At 36.1% G+C, this 18,268-nt stretch overlaps 1 protein-coding gene across 1 annotated transcript in view; it reads left to right on the top strand.

Annotated features, from left to right (window-relative positions):
• FASN (fatty acid synthase) overlaps nucleotides 1-18,268 on the top strand; it is a 56,423-nt gene that overhangs the window by 2,963 nt on the left and 35,192 nt on the right. Inside the window, exons 3-12 of the mRNA XM_087887119.1 lie at nucleotides 9,241-9,381; nucleotides 10,250-10,402; nucleotides 10,900-11,073; nucleotides 11,793-11,993; nucleotides 13,221-13,343; nucleotides 15,147-15,262; nucleotides 15,701-15,835; nucleotides 16,298-16,757; nucleotides 16,974-17,161; nucleotides 17,850-18,039. Coding sequence (XP_087743245.1) covers nucleotides 9,255-9,381; nucleotides 10,250-10,402; nucleotides 10,900-11,073; nucleotides 11,793-11,993; nucleotides 13,221-13,343; nucleotides 15,147-15,262; nucleotides 15,701-15,835; nucleotides 16,298-16,757; nucleotides 16,974-17,161; nucleotides 17,850-18,039 — 1,867 coding nt within the window. The 5' untranslated portion in view covers nucleotides 9,241-9,254. The remainder of the gene's footprint in view (nucleotides 1-9,240; nucleotides 9,382-10,249; nucleotides 10,403-10,899; nucleotides 11,074-11,792; nucleotides 11,994-13,220; nucleotides 13,344-15,146; nucleotides 15,263-15,700; nucleotides 15,836-16,297; nucleotides 16,758-16,973; nucleotides 17,162-17,849; nucleotides 18,040-18,268) is intronic.

Raw genomic sequence — 18,268 nt, 5'->3', positions numbered from 1 at the left:
TTAAAGTGGTTTTACTTAATTGTTTGCATTTTATTTATCCTTAGTTGAAATCTACGCCACACATTACTAGTTCAGTGGTATACAACATGAGTTGCTTCTAAGTAGATGTAAACTGCACAGTAACAAGCCAGCTCTGGGTTAGTAAACTTAGAAAGAAGTCTTACTCAGTTCAGTGAGTTTATCCATAAGAAATCTGTTTAGGGTTACAGTGCTAGGCTCTACTTGTAACCACAAGTAACTAGGAAGAGAGGTACTCTATATTCAGTGAGTTTTCTCAGTCAACAAATTGAGGAACTAGACCAAGTTGCATATCATAATAGCACTTCAGTTTTCTGGAAATACAAGTTAATGGAAATACTGGATATACATAATAAAAATGATGTAATAGATTGGTATATAAAATCTGGGCTGAACAATCTTTAAATTTCTGAAGTAGGCATGCTAGCAGGAAATTTGAAATATATCAATGCAGACTGTCATGGCCAACTTCAAAACAGATTTGAAATATATTTGAACGTATTTAGATGTCACACGAAACAATAGTTTTTATTATAAACCAGTTGATAATGTCATTTAAACTATAGTTTGCTTAAAAGAATCCACCTTCATTATTCAACACATGATAGCTCAAACAGTCCTGATGACTGTTTAACAAAATTAATCACAACTGAGAAGATGAATGGCTTGTTAAAGTTTGAAAATTCTACCTCAGGGTTGTAAAATGGGGGAGAGGACAAAGGCCTGTTTAAGAGGCAAATGGGTATTTGAGATCCAGTAATATGGTTGTTTTCTGTGCTGTCTTTAAATTCTCCTGGAGAGCAGAGTATTCCAAATTAGAATGGCCAGTTCCTTTGGAACTGGACAGCACTCACTGCTGACTGTGATACACTGTCTATCTTGTATCCATTAAACTGGTCAGAAGCACTTGGTCTGTTTTCCTTTTTTAAATTTGCAGATATATTGCTCAGGTCATTCTAAGACGCAATACACTGGGCTAGATTATTTTTGTCTAAATCAACAGGCTCTTCCTAGAATGATAATTAATTATTTGTAAGGAAATAAGGTTGAAAAGCCAGCCCCTTGAATTCTATAAGTGGAATTTGTGCAAGGATGGAACTTTGTATTTCATTTTGGCCAGCCAAGTATTTGGGGTCATGACCAGAGGAATTCACAGCAATTTCTAGATAATTTATTATAGTTATCAACTTAAGGAAAAGAAATAATATATTTTACTTGCAGAAGTGAAAGAAAGGCACACTGGGAAAATTTAAGAAATCCCCAAGGATATATTTATAGGTATTTTGTATTATACAAGGACAGCCCATTGCCCTTTAATATATGCTTGCTTTGGCAAAAGTAAATATGAAGAATATCTGAATGCAGTTTTCACCAAACTGGTTATTTTCCAGAGATATTGGGACATTATCTTTCCAACATTTCTTTCACTTGATTGGTGATGGTGTTGGGGCAACACCTGGTTTGTTCAGGGAGCATCCCAAATGGTCCGAAACTGCTTTGATGTATAAAACTGGCAATCCGTTCTGCATCAAAATATGAATCCTTAGATTTATAATGACCAATTTTTCAAGTACATATTTGTAATCCTGTCCTGAGTAGCTGCATAATTAATGTCTACTTTCTTTACTACATTTTTTGTCTATTGCCCCAATTTCTTGTGTTTACTTAAGCTACATGCAATGTTCACCTGTATTATGCATGGACTATCTTTGCTCTGCTTTCTGTCTTCCTCTACTATCCTATCTATCAGTGGTTTATTTCAAATCTAGGCTAGCTAAGATATTGAGTTGTCAAAGGCAAAACAGTTAGTGACTATTTTCTTCCCCAAATCAAGATAGATAATATCTGAACCTAGGACTGTTTTTAAAACGGATTTTTATTTTGAATTAATGGTACATACTAGTATTCCTCTCCCCCTCCCCCAATTTGCTACACCTATGGAAGCACATCCTTGCTATCTATTGCTATAGTTTCCTTTCTTCTGTCCTATCATTTTATGTTCTGCCAACTTTTGGGGATTGAAATTGCTTAATCATCTGTTTCAATTGGTATACTAGCTGAGTAAGTGGAAGCGACATGGGGTCTCCTATATTTATAGTGTTGCTTTGCTCTTAAGCAAGCAATTCTGCTCCACTTGAACTGCTCTCTTCTGCCTCCTTTCTTTTCCTTCAATAAGTTATTTAAAAAGGAACAAGATAGAGACAACTGAGATAGCCAAATTCATCAGCCCCCACAGAGATTAGAGCTCTGTTATCAAAGAGCATTCATAATCTGTGTGATAAATTAATCCACTGTCTGGAATACTTTGACACATTAATTCAATTCAAACTACTAAGCCACAATCCATAAATTTAGCACATTGTATAAAGGCATCTATGAGGTCTTTTCTTGATATGTTTGGCTATCTTGTGTTAACATTGCCTGATTATTTACTGTGTTTCCCCGAAAATAAAATCCAACTGGAAAATAAGTCCTAGCATGATTTTTCAGGATGCTCATAATATAAACCCTACTCACAAAATAAGCCCCATTTAAGATAGTCAGCCAGCCAGGCACATTTAGTACTGTATTCCCCCCAAAATAAGACCTAACTGGAAAATAAGCCCTAATGTGTTTTTGGAGCAATAATTAAAAAGATTATTATTAAAAAGAATAAAAAGAGCCGAGGTGGCACAGTGGTTAGAATGCAGTACTGTAGCTACTTCAGCTGACTGCTAGTTCATCAGATCAGCGGATCAAATCTCACCAGCTCAAGGTTGACTAAGCCTTCCATTCTTCCGAGGTGGGTAAAATGAGGACCCAGATTGTTGGGGACAATATGCTATTTAGTATACTGTCTTTGGTGTAAGCCACCCAGAGTCCTCGGAGAGTGGGCGGCATAGAAATATGATTAATTAATTAATTAATTAATATAAGACCCGGTCTTATTTCCGGGGAAACATGGGTATATTTTACTATATGTTTGAGAAAGCAGTGATTGGCAACCGAAGCATCATTACCTATTGCAGGCATCTGTGAACTTCTCAAGGAAGGTAAAACAAGGGCAAGAAAAGGTTTAGAGCCTGGTAACAAGTGTGGCCTTCCTGATTTGCTAACATAATACCTAATTTCACCTAATAATAGGGCTGAGCACATTTCGTAGTTCTGGATTCTGCTCCACCCAGAATCTTAATTCAGTTGTTGCACCATTTTGTTATAATTAAGCTGCAGTCCCAATGGGATTGGCAATATTTCTTCTGCAACTTAAGTGTTATACTTAAGTATACTTACTCTAAGGAATATATTGAACTCTACAAAAACAGTTCAGTAATGGAAAAGAATCTCTGGGAAAGCCAAGTATGTGTCATCTTTAAGACAGCATGTCTTCCCTGAATTGAAGAAGGCTTTGGGATTATATAGTTTTTCTGAAGAGGAATTATATATAGTCCTCAATGGTCACAATTGAGCCCAAAATTTCTGTTGCTAAGTGAGACATTTGTTAAGTGAGTTTTGCCCCATTTTATAATCTTTCTCACCACAGTTGTAAATTGAACCATGGCAGTTAAATTAGTAATAAGGTTGCTAAGTGAATCTGCCTTCCCCATTGACTTTGCTTCTGAGAAGGTTGCAAAAAGTGATTACATGACCTTGGGACACTGCAAATGTCATAAATATGAGTCAGTTTTTTTTTAAATTTGATTTATATGCCGCCCTTCTCCGAAGACTCAGGGCGGCTTACAGTGCATTAAGCAATACCCTTCATACTTTTGTATATTTATTCAAAGTCAGCTTATTGCCCCCACAATCTAGGTCCTCATTTTACCTACCTTAGAAAGGATGGAAGGCTGAGTCAACCTTGAGCCTGGTGAGATCTGAACTTGCAATAATTGCAGGCAGCTGATTTTTTTTTTTAAAAAAAAAACTTTATTGAGTTTTAAAAAACATAAATATATTGACATTTTCAATTAACATCAAATGTGCAGTGTTTTAACTATATACAAAAAAATATTTCTGCTGATATTTCAAATTACTTTTTACCTTTGTTTAACACACCTTTTGCTCTTTCTTTCATTTTATCATGCATCCACTTATACCACCTTTTCCACTCAATATAATAATCTGACTTCTCATCATCATTTAGTTCATGGGTTAGTTTAGTCATCTCTGCGCACTCCAATATTTTCCTAATTATGAGCTCTTCTGGTGGTTGGGTTTTCTCTTTCCAATACTGTGCATACGCCAGGCAGCTTATGTTAATAACAGTGCTTTAGTCTGCTGCGCTACCAGGGCTCCTTATTCAGTTGCCAAGCATCTGAATTTTGATCACGTTGCTATGGGGATTCCACAATAGTTGTAACTGGAAAACAGTCATAAGTCACTTTTTTCAGCACCGTTGTAACTTTGAACAGTCACTAAACTAATTGTTGTACATAACTTGAGGATTACCTTCTATTCCTTTGCGTAGTTTTACGAGCAAATATTTTAGGGATGTCAAAGACGACAAGGCAATGGCACAATGAAATATATTGAAGCCGCAATATAATTCCTGGTTTGATCCTCAAGCATTAGGAAACATCTGTAAAACTTCCAGAGCAACTGTGAAATGAATTACAGTTTCTATGTCACACCACTTTCAATTCTGCACAAACAAATCTGCTTTCAGACTATGTTTAGATCATTTGAAACCTCTTTGCTGGATCAGGTCAAAGTCTCCTAAACCCACTATTTTCAAATCAGACACTCAGATGTCCCTAGAAGTTCATAAAGGGCATGAAGGGAAATGACCATTAAACAAAATTATCCAACAAGGGATAGCCTTGTGTTCTATAGGGTATAGAAATCTTGCAACAGTTAAGTAGCTCATTTCTAATAGCATAAATCTTTCACACCTTAAATTAGAAGTCAGAAAAAGGTAGATTGGGATCTACTGGTAAAATATTGGGTGATCTGAAGTTATTTGATTTCCTTCTCCCTTTTTGTTAACAATAATAATGGAAACATTATTTCCACTAACCAGTTTTGATTTCTGTAATTAAGAAACTTTGAGTAACCAGGAATAGATTGTCATCTGTAAGGATTGTGAACTTGGCTTCATTTTAGCACTCAAAACAATTTTCATTGGGTCATCATTTCAGAGATATTTCTTTACCAAATTCCTCAATGCCTACAATAATGGCAGAGCTTCTAATGTTACTGAAAAAGATCTTCAAAATTCAGGGTGATATTTAGAGAGATATCTTCCTTGAAAGTAGCCTCTGTTGAACTGTGTACCAGCAGTTTAACGCAGGAAATGTTTTATGACATTTTATATTAGGTTATAAAATGTTTTATGATTCTTATGTCATAAAACGTTGTATAAAATTTGCCAAATTTCAGTTCCATGAGAATCATTGGATGCAATCTTCAACATGTGGTAATTGAAAAATTAATAAGCAATGACATTCCCAGGCTCCAAGAATTGTAAATCAATGTGGGTGACAAATGGAGGCTTTAGAAATAAATACAGGAAAGAAAACATCACTTGAACAGTATCATAAAGACTGGGTGATATAGAAGTAACGATTGAAACGTAGAAAGTTTATTCTTGTTCAAAAGGAATAGATTTAATACAAAGGGAGATGGAGTAGCTTTGTTGTAAAGAAGTCATATCCTTGTAAAGGAATTCATTTCCATGAATTCGGAAAGCTGATTGAAAACTTTTGGGTAAGAATAAAAATAGAGAATGAAAAAATGATATTATTGTGGAAATTTATTTCCAAGCCACTGTCCAATGGCTGTGGACATACTATTTCTAAATCAATTCCAAAGTTTTCAGGGTGGTAGGCTATACAGTAGTAGCAATAGGCTTATTCTGATATCTGCTAGGCAACTATCTCAGCTAGGAAAACTTTTTGAGGAAAAGCAGATTATAATGAACTCGGGCAAAAGAGCAGAAAATCAATCTTTGAAATCCTAACATAAATAAGTTGAAGCGAAATGAGAAACCATAAGAAAAGATGAATCCCCACAAAGTGGCCACTCCAGTTAAGAAGGCTTAAGTACTGCACCTTAACAGGGACAAGAGGAAACTGGCTCAGAAAAAGAGCTCCTAGGTTCCTAAAGGCCTGGAAACCATATCCTATGAGGATGGTTAAAAGAGGTTGGGCATGAGTAGCTTGCGGAAGAGAAGACAAAGGGAAGATGAAATATCTACAGATATGTGGCTGCTTTTTTGCAGCAGAGGCCAGAGCTATTCTCCATTGAAACAGGAGCAGGAAAGAAGTCAACATGTTCACATTGAAAAGGGGATTCATGCTGAGTATTAGGAGGAATTCCTTGACAGTAAGAGTTGCTAAGAAATATTACTTTGAAGAGTGATAGAATCCCCTATCTCAAGAGATGTTCAAACAGGTCTAAATGCTTTCTTATGATGGATGGTTTAGTGGAGTCAGGGCATCAAGCAAGATGTTTTGCTCACTTCCAACTCATGGGTTGTATGATTCTATTTTATTAGCATATTAATACATTGTGAGAGGATGTAGTGAATTAACTATATCCTGAGGGTGAAGAGTATTTTACAGAAGGATTGAAATCAATGTCACTGTCATTTTTGTTCAAAGTTTACCAGATGTCCCTAACCCAGGTGTAGGCCTGATTAGAACTTCGATTGTAGACCCTCAGGAAATGCCAAGTTGTAGGTTAGGTTGGGATATTTGAAAAACATTGCAAGCATTGTGGTGAGCCAATTCTATGTTATTGCTAGAAAATGATACATCCATGTACACACTAGGGATTGAACTTTGCTTAAAGGGTACTGCTTAAAGGGGACTTTAAAAAATATCTGATTCCCTCTGTAATGGAACACCTTTACAGGGGGGCCACATAAGCCAAAACTTCTCCCTGTCAATTGTGCCCTATGTGCATAGTACAAACCACACAGAACTCTTCTGTGTTATGGATGGAGGGTGGCATATGGGGACATTATCCCTTAACAATGCTCATATTCTTCTTGAAGACCTATGTACTATTTGCTGCCTGCTAGGAAAGTGTCATCTTCATTACCCTTTCTAGCACACAATGGATGTTCATTGAATATTTCCAGTAGGACCATCCAATGTAAAAAGAAGCAGTATGGACAGTAGCTTCATTAGTTGTCACCATTGTAACAGCTTACACTGAATACAGCTAAAATACTGGAGAGAGGTGTAACCTCTTGAACATCTGAGTGGCTGACCCCCCTTTCTTCCAAATTTGCTCCCAAAGAGAAGTAAAGGTGCCTTTGGATTTGCACAACTCACTGAGAGAAGAAATTGGATATAAATAGCTTTGCTGATATATTTATTGACAAACCCCATGTCTTTAGCATGTCTTTAGCATTACTTTAGCATGTACTTTTGATTATGAGATCTGAATTTTAAATTTAAATAAAATTGTTTATTCTAGTATGCTATTTCCATAGTCATTTTCAGTACAAGATATGCCGTTCAAAACTTTCAAATATATCATAAATTGCCTTATTGTTATAACTCATTTTAATGGTCTAAAACTTTTCTAATTTTACTTAATTTTAATTACAGTTGTTAACCTCGGTGCATACTCTTGGAAATATGCCTCTTCTAATTTTAATGAGACTACAGAATAAAACATGTATTTCACTATTTTCCAGTTCTTATTTTTTCTAACTAAATCATAAATTCTATCAGTCCTTTGACACTGAGCAGATAAATTGAACTGCTATTATTATCAAATTCATCCATTCAAAAACACTTTTTAAGATCCTGAGCAGCAGTAGTTCAGTTCCATTCAAAATATGTCTGGTAACAAAATTACCATAGTTATTATTAAATCCATGGCACACCTAAGGAAAAAACTGTGGAGTGCAATCATTATCTAAAACACAATTAGTTGGATTCAGAGTATCCTTACTGGAAACAGAAGACCTCTATAATATTATGCCCATTCTACTTATTTATCATTTTTTCACTTACTCTGATTCTGCTCATTTAGGATTTCCCAGTAGCTGCCTTTTCCTTTTACAAATTGAGCTATCCTCATGGGTCCCTGGTTTTTCCCCTTGATTTTCGCAGATATTTGCACACCTGTATCCTTTCATACTTTAACAGAATAACAGAGTTGGAAGGAACCTTGGAAGTCATCTAGTCCAACCATTCTTTTGAGGTTCTATTTATACACTAATGAAAACCCATCTTCCCTCCTTCCTTCCATCTCTTTTTTCTTTCTCTCTTGTACTTTTAATGCTGTGATGATTAAAACTAAGGGAATAAGTTGTTTGTTCTTATGTTCCATTGTAAATCGATGAAATTTTTATAAGAAGGAAGAACCCATGGAAGCAAAGTAGCATTCACTTAAACTTGGTAACTTCATCCCAATGTGCTTGCTTATGTTGCAACTAAAAAGATAAAGAAAAGGGAAAATTTTGCAGCACTGTGGGAAGAGGATAGAAAACAAAAGGATCCTGCTTCACTCAGCCTGGGAAGGACTTAAAAGGGTGCCCAACAGCATATCTAAGGCTTGAGTGGCATAAGGACTTTCCACAAGTTATGGGTTGAGGAAAGTTAATTGACTTAATAGGTCACTGTTGAATCAATCACAAGATAATTGCAAAATGGAAGCTGCTCATCATCAGAGAACACAGGAGCCTGAGAATGCAAGATGAAATGGCCACACAAGGCAGTGGCCAATCCCTGGAGGGAAGACACAGGCCAGGAGCTTTTTGCCAATTGCAGGAGTTACCATAAGATTGAAAGGAAGCACTACTTGGAAGAAGGCTTAAAATGGCTTTGAAAACAGACAATTTGGAGCAGATCTTCAAAATAAAGCCAGAGAGTGTACTTGTAGTGTAGAGGATGACAACTTCTGTTCCTGGACTCAAGAGGTAGTGGTTGTCCTTTACTGGAAATGAGGCAAACAGAAAACGAGGATCTGCCCTGTAATATGGAAGGAAGGAGCCCTCAATGGTCATAATCTCCGTAGGCTAAGTCTTGCTCTATTTGAATAATTGAGCACCTCACTTTTTTTTAATGATTCGCCCACACATTTAGTGTGTGGTTATGCAAACTTATACAATATTGTTCTGCTGTCCTTCAAGTGTGTCTTTAAGAGAGTCCATTGTCATAGCAAAGAAAGAAAATTAATTTTTCAATGAGCAGTGAAAGATAACATAAAAAAAACTTTGTCATTTTTTTTTTTTTTTTGCAATATTCACTGCCTAGACCTGACTCTTATTTTTTCTTTTCTGCTCAGAAAAGCATTGAAAGATGGAAGACGTAGTAATTGCCGGTATAGCAGGGATGCTGCCAGAATCAGAAAATTTGCAGGAATTTTGGGAAAACTTGATCAATGGAGTGGACATGGTTACAGAAGATGATCGGAGATGGAAACCAGGTAAGTTAAATAATTCTTAGTTGATGGTAGAAAAAGAAACTTGGAGAAAAAAAAGCCTTTATGTGCATTGGTTTGAATAAGCAGAAGTAGGATCAAATGAAATCATTCTTTTTAAATGATTGAATTGTTTTAGACTGTTTGATCAGTTTCCTATTTTATTTTGATTAAGAAAGTAAGTCATTTCCATTCTCATTACAAAGTTTCTGCATCCCCCTCAACTCGTTTTTTTTTCTAATACCCAGGCCTCTCATCATTATTTGGAAATTAGAGATGATTGAAAGGATAATTTCTAATTTCTGTACAGTGTAGTTTACAAACTGGGCAGTTTAACCCAGACATTAAAGTAAAAGGAAGCTTTTATGGATGGAAAAATATACCAAATTAACAGTGTTTAGATGTCAGTTGTATTGATGTTATTACTTGGATCGAGCTTAGATACTTATCCAAAATAAATGCAGTTAGCTATATTTGTAAAATAAGTATTTATTTATTTAAATTTATTGGCCACCCGAACTCCACCAGACAATAGAAATTAATACAAGCTAGTCAAGATTTGTTAGGTATAACTATTTCTGAATCTATGACAAGTTGTGTGCTCCAGCAGAGAACAATGCATAAAACTTGGATACTGGTAAAATAATAAGGTATTTTGTCTTTACAAAAAAAAAAGATGTTGTGGCTTTCCAAAACAACTCTTACCAGTATCTTACATCTTGCTTTCATATTTACTTGGCCTGCTGAGAAGTAAAAATAGTTACATGAAAAATAAGTGCAATCAGCACCTGATTTATAATGACACCTTCTCATTCAGTAATTATATACCACACAATGACGGTGATGAAATTCTTTTGTTTCTTGTTTAATTCAGGAATTTATGGACTGCCCAAGAGAAATGGGAAACTCAAAGACATCAGCAAATTTGATGCCACATTTTTTGGAGTCCATGCAAAACAAGCTCACACCATGGATCCTCAACTACGTCTGTTATTGGAAGTTTCTTATGAAGCCATTTTGGATGGTGGTAAGCAAAGAGCCTGGAATTCTTTATTCAAAAATCCTATTGTCTATGAACTGAGTGTACAGAAACAGTTTGGATAAAAAATTAGATTCAGATTTATTCATGCATAGAATAGACACAGGAAGACTGTTTTTAAAGTAGTCATTAGTAACCACTGGTATCTTTCTCTAGCTTGGTCATATTGGTTTGGTTGTAATGTGCGTGTAAAGAAACTAAAAAGATATGGCCCAAACTCTTATTTGTGGAAAGATTAGGTAGTTTGATAGAATAAAAGTAACAAACTACAGCTGAGCCACTCTGAAGAGCTTGACAGAGTTTTGAAATAGTCAAATAAATTATAAATATTACATCAATAATTCCTTCATAAATGCCTTTTTTTTCTTGTCCATGTCCCATCTCGTGTTTCCATTAGTCATTTGGATATCAGATATGCCTGATGTTCTTTTGAGTTGTTCGCCTTGTAAACCACAGGGAATTAAATATGTCTTCCTCCTTTATAGGTATTGACCCAACTACCATTCGAGGCACAGACACAGGCGTGTGGATTGGTGTGAGTGGGTCAGAAGCTGCCGAAGCATTTAGTGTAGATCCTGAACTGTTGCTGGGATACAGTATGACCGGCTGTCAACGTGCTATGTTTGCCAACAGAATCTCTTACTTTTTTGATTTCAAAGGCAAGTGTACAGTGTTACAGGTTACTAGTTACAGGTTACTACTAGAACAACTAGACATAAGAACAGCTTTTTCCCAAATGCCATCACTCTGCTAAACAAATAATTCCCTCAACACTGTCAAACTAGTTACTAAGTCTGCATTACTATTAATCTTCTCATCGTTCCTATCACCCATCTCCTCCCACTTATGACTGTATGACTGTAACCTTGTTGCTGGTATCCTTAAGATTTATATTGACTGTTTCCCTATGACTGTCATTAAGTGTTGTACCTTATGATATTTGACGAATGTATCTTTTATGTACTCCGAGAGCGTATGCACCAAGACAAATTCCTTGTGTGTCCAATCACACTTGGCCAATAAAGATTCTATTCTATTCTAGCTTAATACCGATATTAGCAACTACCAGTAACTATCTTTTGAGCTGGTAATTCCTAAACAAGGGCTTAGTTATAGGGATCCAGGCAGTTTTATACAAGTGTTAAGATGGTGAAATATATAATTGAGGGCTTTTAGAAATTTTTCTGGGCGGCTTGCTGCTACAATGTGAAGCAGAGCTGTTGACAAAGAAGTAGTGATTTCTCTTGAGGGTTGGAATCAAGGAAGAATGGGACTCCTTCCTTTTCTTACAGGAGAAGCAAACTGGGCAGGTTTGATGGATAACTGAAAAAGTTTATAAACTTGGTAATCTGTATTTTCATAACTTGTATTTCCAAAGGGCCCAGTATGTCCATTGACACAGCCTGTTCCTCTGGCCTTGTTGCTCTGGACAATGCTTACAAAGCAATCAGCAGTGGACAGTGTGAATCAGCTCTTGTAGGTGGAGTCAACCTTATCCTGAAACCCAATACATCTGTACAGTTCATGAAGCTCGGCATGTTGAGCCCTGAAGGGACCTGCAAATCTTTTGATGCTGAAGGTAATAAGATTGCTTTTCTCATTGTTAAATATTTAGGTCAAATGTTATAAGGATTTGAGTATGATAAAATATTTGTTTTCAGAGCTTTCATTTAATCGGAAAATCCAGAGAAGGTGTGGTATTTTTCCCTTCAAGGCTTTCCAGCAGTAATGAATTATTTTTTAATTGCTTTTTTAATTTGAGAACTACTTGGTAGGTTCAGATAAGGCAAAGAAGCTACCAACAGAGAAAGCAGACAGTTTTGAAATATTACTTGCTTGCCTCTAGTAATATTATGTTGCTCCTTCTCCATAAATTGCAGCTCTGACAAGAAAGCTAGAAAGTTGTAAAAATGCAAGGTACATATGATTCCATAAAGTTTGGAGTGGCAAAGAAATTATATGGCAAAAAAGCCACTTAGAGCTTAATTTGTTTTTTTGTTGGTAAATAAATGAAATAGATTTAAGTTTTAAAAATATAAGAAGAAATTAGAGAAAACATGTACATCAACCTAGCTTGCAAGCTAATTCTATATTTTTTCTTTTAAGAGAATTCTTTTTAATGAATTTACTTGTTAAAAGCCAATACTTTATTATTAACTTTAACCAGTTTTAGAATTATAAAAAAAGCTTTAATGTGATACCCTCCAGTTTGTAGTGATGATAAGCATTTTATATAGAGACTACAAGGAGAATTAGTGTAAATGGTAAATTTTTAAATGCATATTTTAGATACGTTTCTTTACAGTTTTTTCTATATACAATAATGTTTTTGATTGGGAAAAGATTTTATAATACAGTTTTCTCTGTAACATTTAATATTCCATCAAAATAAGTTAGGAAATATTACTAATTTCCTTATAAAATTAATACCCCTAATAATTAAATATTTGAAAAACAGAATTGTGGACTTTATGTCAGATTATTAGTAAAATTATGGAAAATAGGATCTGTGGCCAGTGTGATAATCAAAAGAATAAGAAGCCAAGTGTATTAACAGAACATACTGTAAAATTCTTGCATAAATGAATTCTGCTAATCGTTTTTTTTCTGTAACTTTCTGAATAGTGACAACTCTAAAAATATGTGGAATTGAAAAATCCCCCATTTTCAATATGAGAATGAACATGATTTAGTATTTTTTACTTTTTGGTTGCTCAGCACTTCTGAAAACAAAGATTAGAAATCCAATTATTCAAACATGAATAAAGTCTGAATCTGTTGCTTTTATGGTTCTGGCTTTTTCCAGGGAATGGCTATTGTCGTTCTGAAGCTGTTGTAGCTGTGTTTCTGACCAAGAAATCAAAAGCCAAACGGATTTATGCTACCATAGTAAACTCTGGAATTAACACAGATGGATTTAAGGAACAAGGTAAAATAGCATTCCCTTTCTTGAAAGTTCTAAGGTTTTAAGAATTATCCTGCAGGAAACAGCAGCGTTCTCCTTGGATTAGAAATGTCTGTACCATATTTAAACCAACTGGTATTTCTCATTGGTTCCTGTTATGGTATCATCTACTTCATTGGTCAGTACGCTGACTATCAACAGCTTTCCAGAATTCCAGAAAAAGGATTTCTTTAAGAGTGTCGCTCTCTACAATCAGCCAGCAGTTAATGTAGGATACTAAAGTTTGCAGTAGAGGTTGCTACTTCATCATAGCAACTACCTCTTTCCCTTTTTACTTAGAAAACAAATATGAATGAATGTCTGAATATTTTAAAAATACTAAAGGCCATATAGGAAAACTCATGGTACCCAGACTGTGCAGTCTCAGAGCCAATGTTTATGCAAACTCCTGATACCATGTTTCCCCGAAAATAAAACCCTGTCTTATATTTTTTTGAACCCTGAAATAAGCGCTTGGCCTTATTGCCATGCGCTCAAAAGCCCGATTGGGCTTATTATCAGGGAATGTCTTATTTTGGGGGAAACAGGGTAGTTCCTCCACAGGAATGTAATGGCAAAGTTGAACAATGAGATATCTTGATTTTCAGTAAGAAACTAATGGAAATAGGAACAGTAAACTGGAGATAGGCTTTAACACACCTATAATATTTAAGTTCCCCATCTAAAAGAGGTGAAAAATTGGTCCCAAATCCAGGCTATAAGAACTTGAAAAGAGTGAAGTCCCTAGCCACAGAAAAGATTGCCCATTTACCTGTAATGTTGATTTTGATTTCTTTTCTTAAAATGCTGCTATATTGTATATGTGTGTGGGGGAGGAATCAGAACAAAATTTGGAGAGTTAGAAATGGAACTTTAGATCTTTTCAAAAAATATTACATGAACAAGGTAGAGCAATTCCACAATAATAAAAGGGTCAGGTAGAAATGCCCTTAATCATAAATTATAAGAAATCCTTCTGTGTGAAGCATGAAAACACATCCCAATGAATGACTCAGCATTCACTGAGTCACAGTACATATTGATGGTTCTGTGCTACTTGAGAAATTGCTGATTTTTAAAAAGTTCTGCAAGTTGCTTTTTTCTGTTTGCAAAATTGAATATTTTACATAAATTCACCATAATCATGTAATTAACTTATGTTTTTTGAATATTCAAAGCACAACACATGAACAATTCTAATAATCCTTATATTACTAGATATAATATTAGTTTTATTCCTAGGTTGAATTGAGGGTTTCTTAGTGGTTTACATTTATAATCATGCTTCTTTTTAAAATATTAATTTTAAATTTTTGCAGACAAATGTAGTAGCATTTATGTTACACCAGAGATGGTATTCAGTAGGTTCTGACCAGTTCTGGAGAACCGGTAGCGGAAATTTTGAGTAGTTCGGAGAACTGGTAAATACCACCTCTGACTGGCCCCACCCCCATCTATTCTCTGCCTCCCGAGTCCCAGCTGATCGGGAGGAAATGGGGAATTTGCAGTAACCTTCCCCTGGAGTGGGGTGGGAATGGAGATTTTACAGTATCCTTCCCCTGTCACGCCCACCAAGCCATGCCATGCCCACCAAGCCACACCCACAGATCCGATAGTAGAAATGAATCCCACCACTGGGTTACACTCTAATAGTACAATTATACATGCCTAATTATGAGGACCTAATAAATGGACTTTTCCAAGTAATTTGGTATAGGATTGAATCTTAAATGAGGATGTTTTGGTACTTCATACAAAATTGAGAGCTAATGGTTCTTCTTACTTTAGGTGTAACATTTCCTTCTGGGTGGATGCAACAACAGTTGGTCAGTTCTCTGTACAGAGAGTCTGGAATTAAACCTGAAGAAGTAGAATATATAGAAGCCCATGGCACAGGCACAAAGGTACATTCTATTTCTATTCTGATTATTTTCTTTTGATGTTCATTGTAATTCTTCTAGAATTCCATCATTATTTTTTTGTACTCCTCTGAGTTAGAAAAAATAGATTTCCCATTTAAAGTTTTCACGGGAGAAGACAACGCCTCAGCAAACCATGATTCCTGCCTTGTTATTTCATCCCAATATTTCAGTAATATTCAAATTGGTTTATAATTTCAAAATCTTCCTAATGAATATGATTAGAGTCACGCTAGAAGATTTGGACTGCATATAAAGAATTATTCCCATCTTAGATATGCATGCTTACTCTCCACTAGGCTCAATCATAGTAGTCTCTACCTTCAACCATATTACCTGTGTATACAATTTTATGAAAAAAACTGACAGAATGAAGCAGTCATTGTTAGCTTTGAAATCTTTCAATCTTTCTTTCATTCTTAGGTTGGGGATCCACAGGAAGTGAATGGCATTATAAATGTCTTTTGCCAATCAAAGCGGCCACCATTGTTGATTGGATCTACAAAATCTAACATGGGCCATCCAGAACCGGCTTCTGGTCTTGCAGCTTTAGCAAAGGTAAAGATTTTATACTTGTCTTATTGTATATGTTGCTCCCACTTGTGTTGTGAATGAGAATGAGAGCAGAGTGATCATTTGTAAGTGATCCAGTGCAGAGGTAAAAGTTGGGCTCATTGATCCTTATGGGTGAAAGCAGGAGGAAAGTGCAAGGTTGCCAACACAGAAAAGGAAAGAGAATGGGAAGGAGGAAGCAGAAATACAGAATTGATATATTGTATGATGATGAACAGAATATTTTCTTAATTTTGAGGCTTCCACAATATAAAAAAAGACTCCAGCAATTCTATCTTCAAATATTTGAGGGTAGAATGGGTGACTTTACAGGGTCTTAAAGTCTGCATATGTAACTTGAGAGTAGGGGTTTTTTTTTAGCCTTCATGGATGATGCCAAAATTATATCTCTATATTACACTTGTTACAAAACCAGTAATTAGTCTTGTTACGTTTTCTCTGTTTTAGGTTGTTCTGTCATTTGAGTATGGTGTATGGGCACCAAATCTCCACTACAACACCCCAAATCCAGATATTCCTGCCTTAGACGACGGCCGCCTACAAGTAGTCACCAAGCCAACCCCCGTAAAAGGCTCCCTTGCTGGAATCAATTCCTTTGGCTTTGGAGGTTCAAATGCTCATGTCATTCTGAGAGCTAACAGGAACAAATCACCCCCACCGGAAGCTCCCAATTTGCCACGATTGTTACAGTTTTGTGGAAGGACTCAAGAAGCAGTAGAAACACTAATAGAACAGAGCTTCAAAATGCAGGAACATGCTGCATATCTGAGCATGCTTAATGATATCTCTGGGGTATCAGTGTCATCCATGCCCTACAGGGGCTATACCTTGATTGGAAGTGAGAGTGATATAAAGGAAGTTCAAATGGCCCAGGCCTCAGGGAGACCTCTGTGGTACATTTGTTCAGGTAATTGCGCTCTCTCTCTCTTTTTTTCCACCCTCTAGCTCCATTCAGTCGCAAACAACCTTGAAACTGCTTGGCTCACCTTCATATATGCGCTACTAACTGGAAAGTTTCAGTCTTCTGGGACACAGAATTTTTAAACGCTGCTCCAAATGTCACATCAAAAATCAATTTATCCATTCACTAATAATAGCAAGGGTTCTCTCCTTTAATTTTCAGGCATGGGGACACAGTGGAAAGGGATGGGTCTCAGCCTAATGAAGCTTGATCTCTTCCGACAATCCATCTTGCGTTCAGACGAGGCTCTGAAGGACACAGGCTTGAAAGTCTCGGATCTTCTTTTGAGTTCAGATGAAAATGCTTTTAATGAAACAGTAAATGCATTTGTTGGGCTTGCAGCTATTCAGGTAAGAAGGATAGATCTATTTTGGCAAGTTGCTTTGGTGCACACAAGCTTTGTTACAGACTGGAGATTTATTTTAGTCATAGTCTAGAATTAGGCTGGAAAAATGCTTGAAAGATGGGATGACATGATACTTCTGCAATGTTTTGGATTTAAATTCCCACCAGTTCCAAATTGATTATTATAGACAAGCATTATTGGAATTGGAATTCAAAACATCTGAATATCCTCAAGTTAATGTCATTTCAACCATAGAGATTCATTTTCAAACCTTATTTATCATAGAGTTTACTGAGTGACTCATTATAATTCATGCTGAGTCAGGTACTTATCTGTCAACTTTATCTAAGATGAAAACAAGGAGAACATAATTTCTGTCTTGAGCATCATGAAGGAAAAATAGAGAACAATATGTTAAGCACTAACAATGACACATTAAGGCTTAATTGCAAGTATAATTGAAAACAAACCTTTGCCTTAAAATATGCAAGAGGTATGGAACTCAATGTTACAATAACATCGCGTTCATTTCTGTAGCTGGTATAGCTGCTGACTGTAGGAATATGCTGGCGTGAATACAGCAGGAGCTCCTTGGCCCAGTACCACATAATGACATCTCTGAAACCATCTTAGAATTAGCTTGCCGATACTGCTTCACATATCTAAATCCAGCAACAATATTGTCTCCACAGATTGCACAAATTGATGTTTTCAGGGCTGCAGGTTTGCAGCCTGATGGGATTATTGGTCACTCCGTCGGAGAACTGGCCTGTGGCTATGCAGATAACTCCCTAACACATGAAGAGGTAATTCTCTCAGCTTACTGGAGAGGAAAATGTGTCAAAGACGCGAAATTGCCACCTGGAGGGATGGCCGCTGTTGGTAAGTAAAAGTCCCTCATGAATATTGAGAAAAAACATTTGAGTTATAACTTGAGGAGGGAGTCGACACAGCACACTAATTCTTAAACCTGAATTAACACCATCGCATCCATATACTGTCTCTAAACCAACTATTTTATAGCTTAGGGATGACAGCTTGGTTGTCCAAGCTGTTGGATTATAGCTACTGAAAGCTTATTGCCATATATCTTTAATGCAAAGAATGGACA

Source organism: Pantherophis guttatus, chromosome 2 (assembly GCF_059756535.1).
Source record: "Pantherophis guttatus breed Tessera chromosome 2, ASM5975653v1, whole genome shotgun sequence".
In the NCBI taxonomy this organism is placed as follows: domain Eukaryota; kingdom Metazoa; phylum Chordata; class Lepidosauria; order Squamata; family Colubridae; genus Pantherophis; species Pantherophis guttatus.
This window is presented reverse-complemented; position numbering and strand designations above follow the sequence as displayed.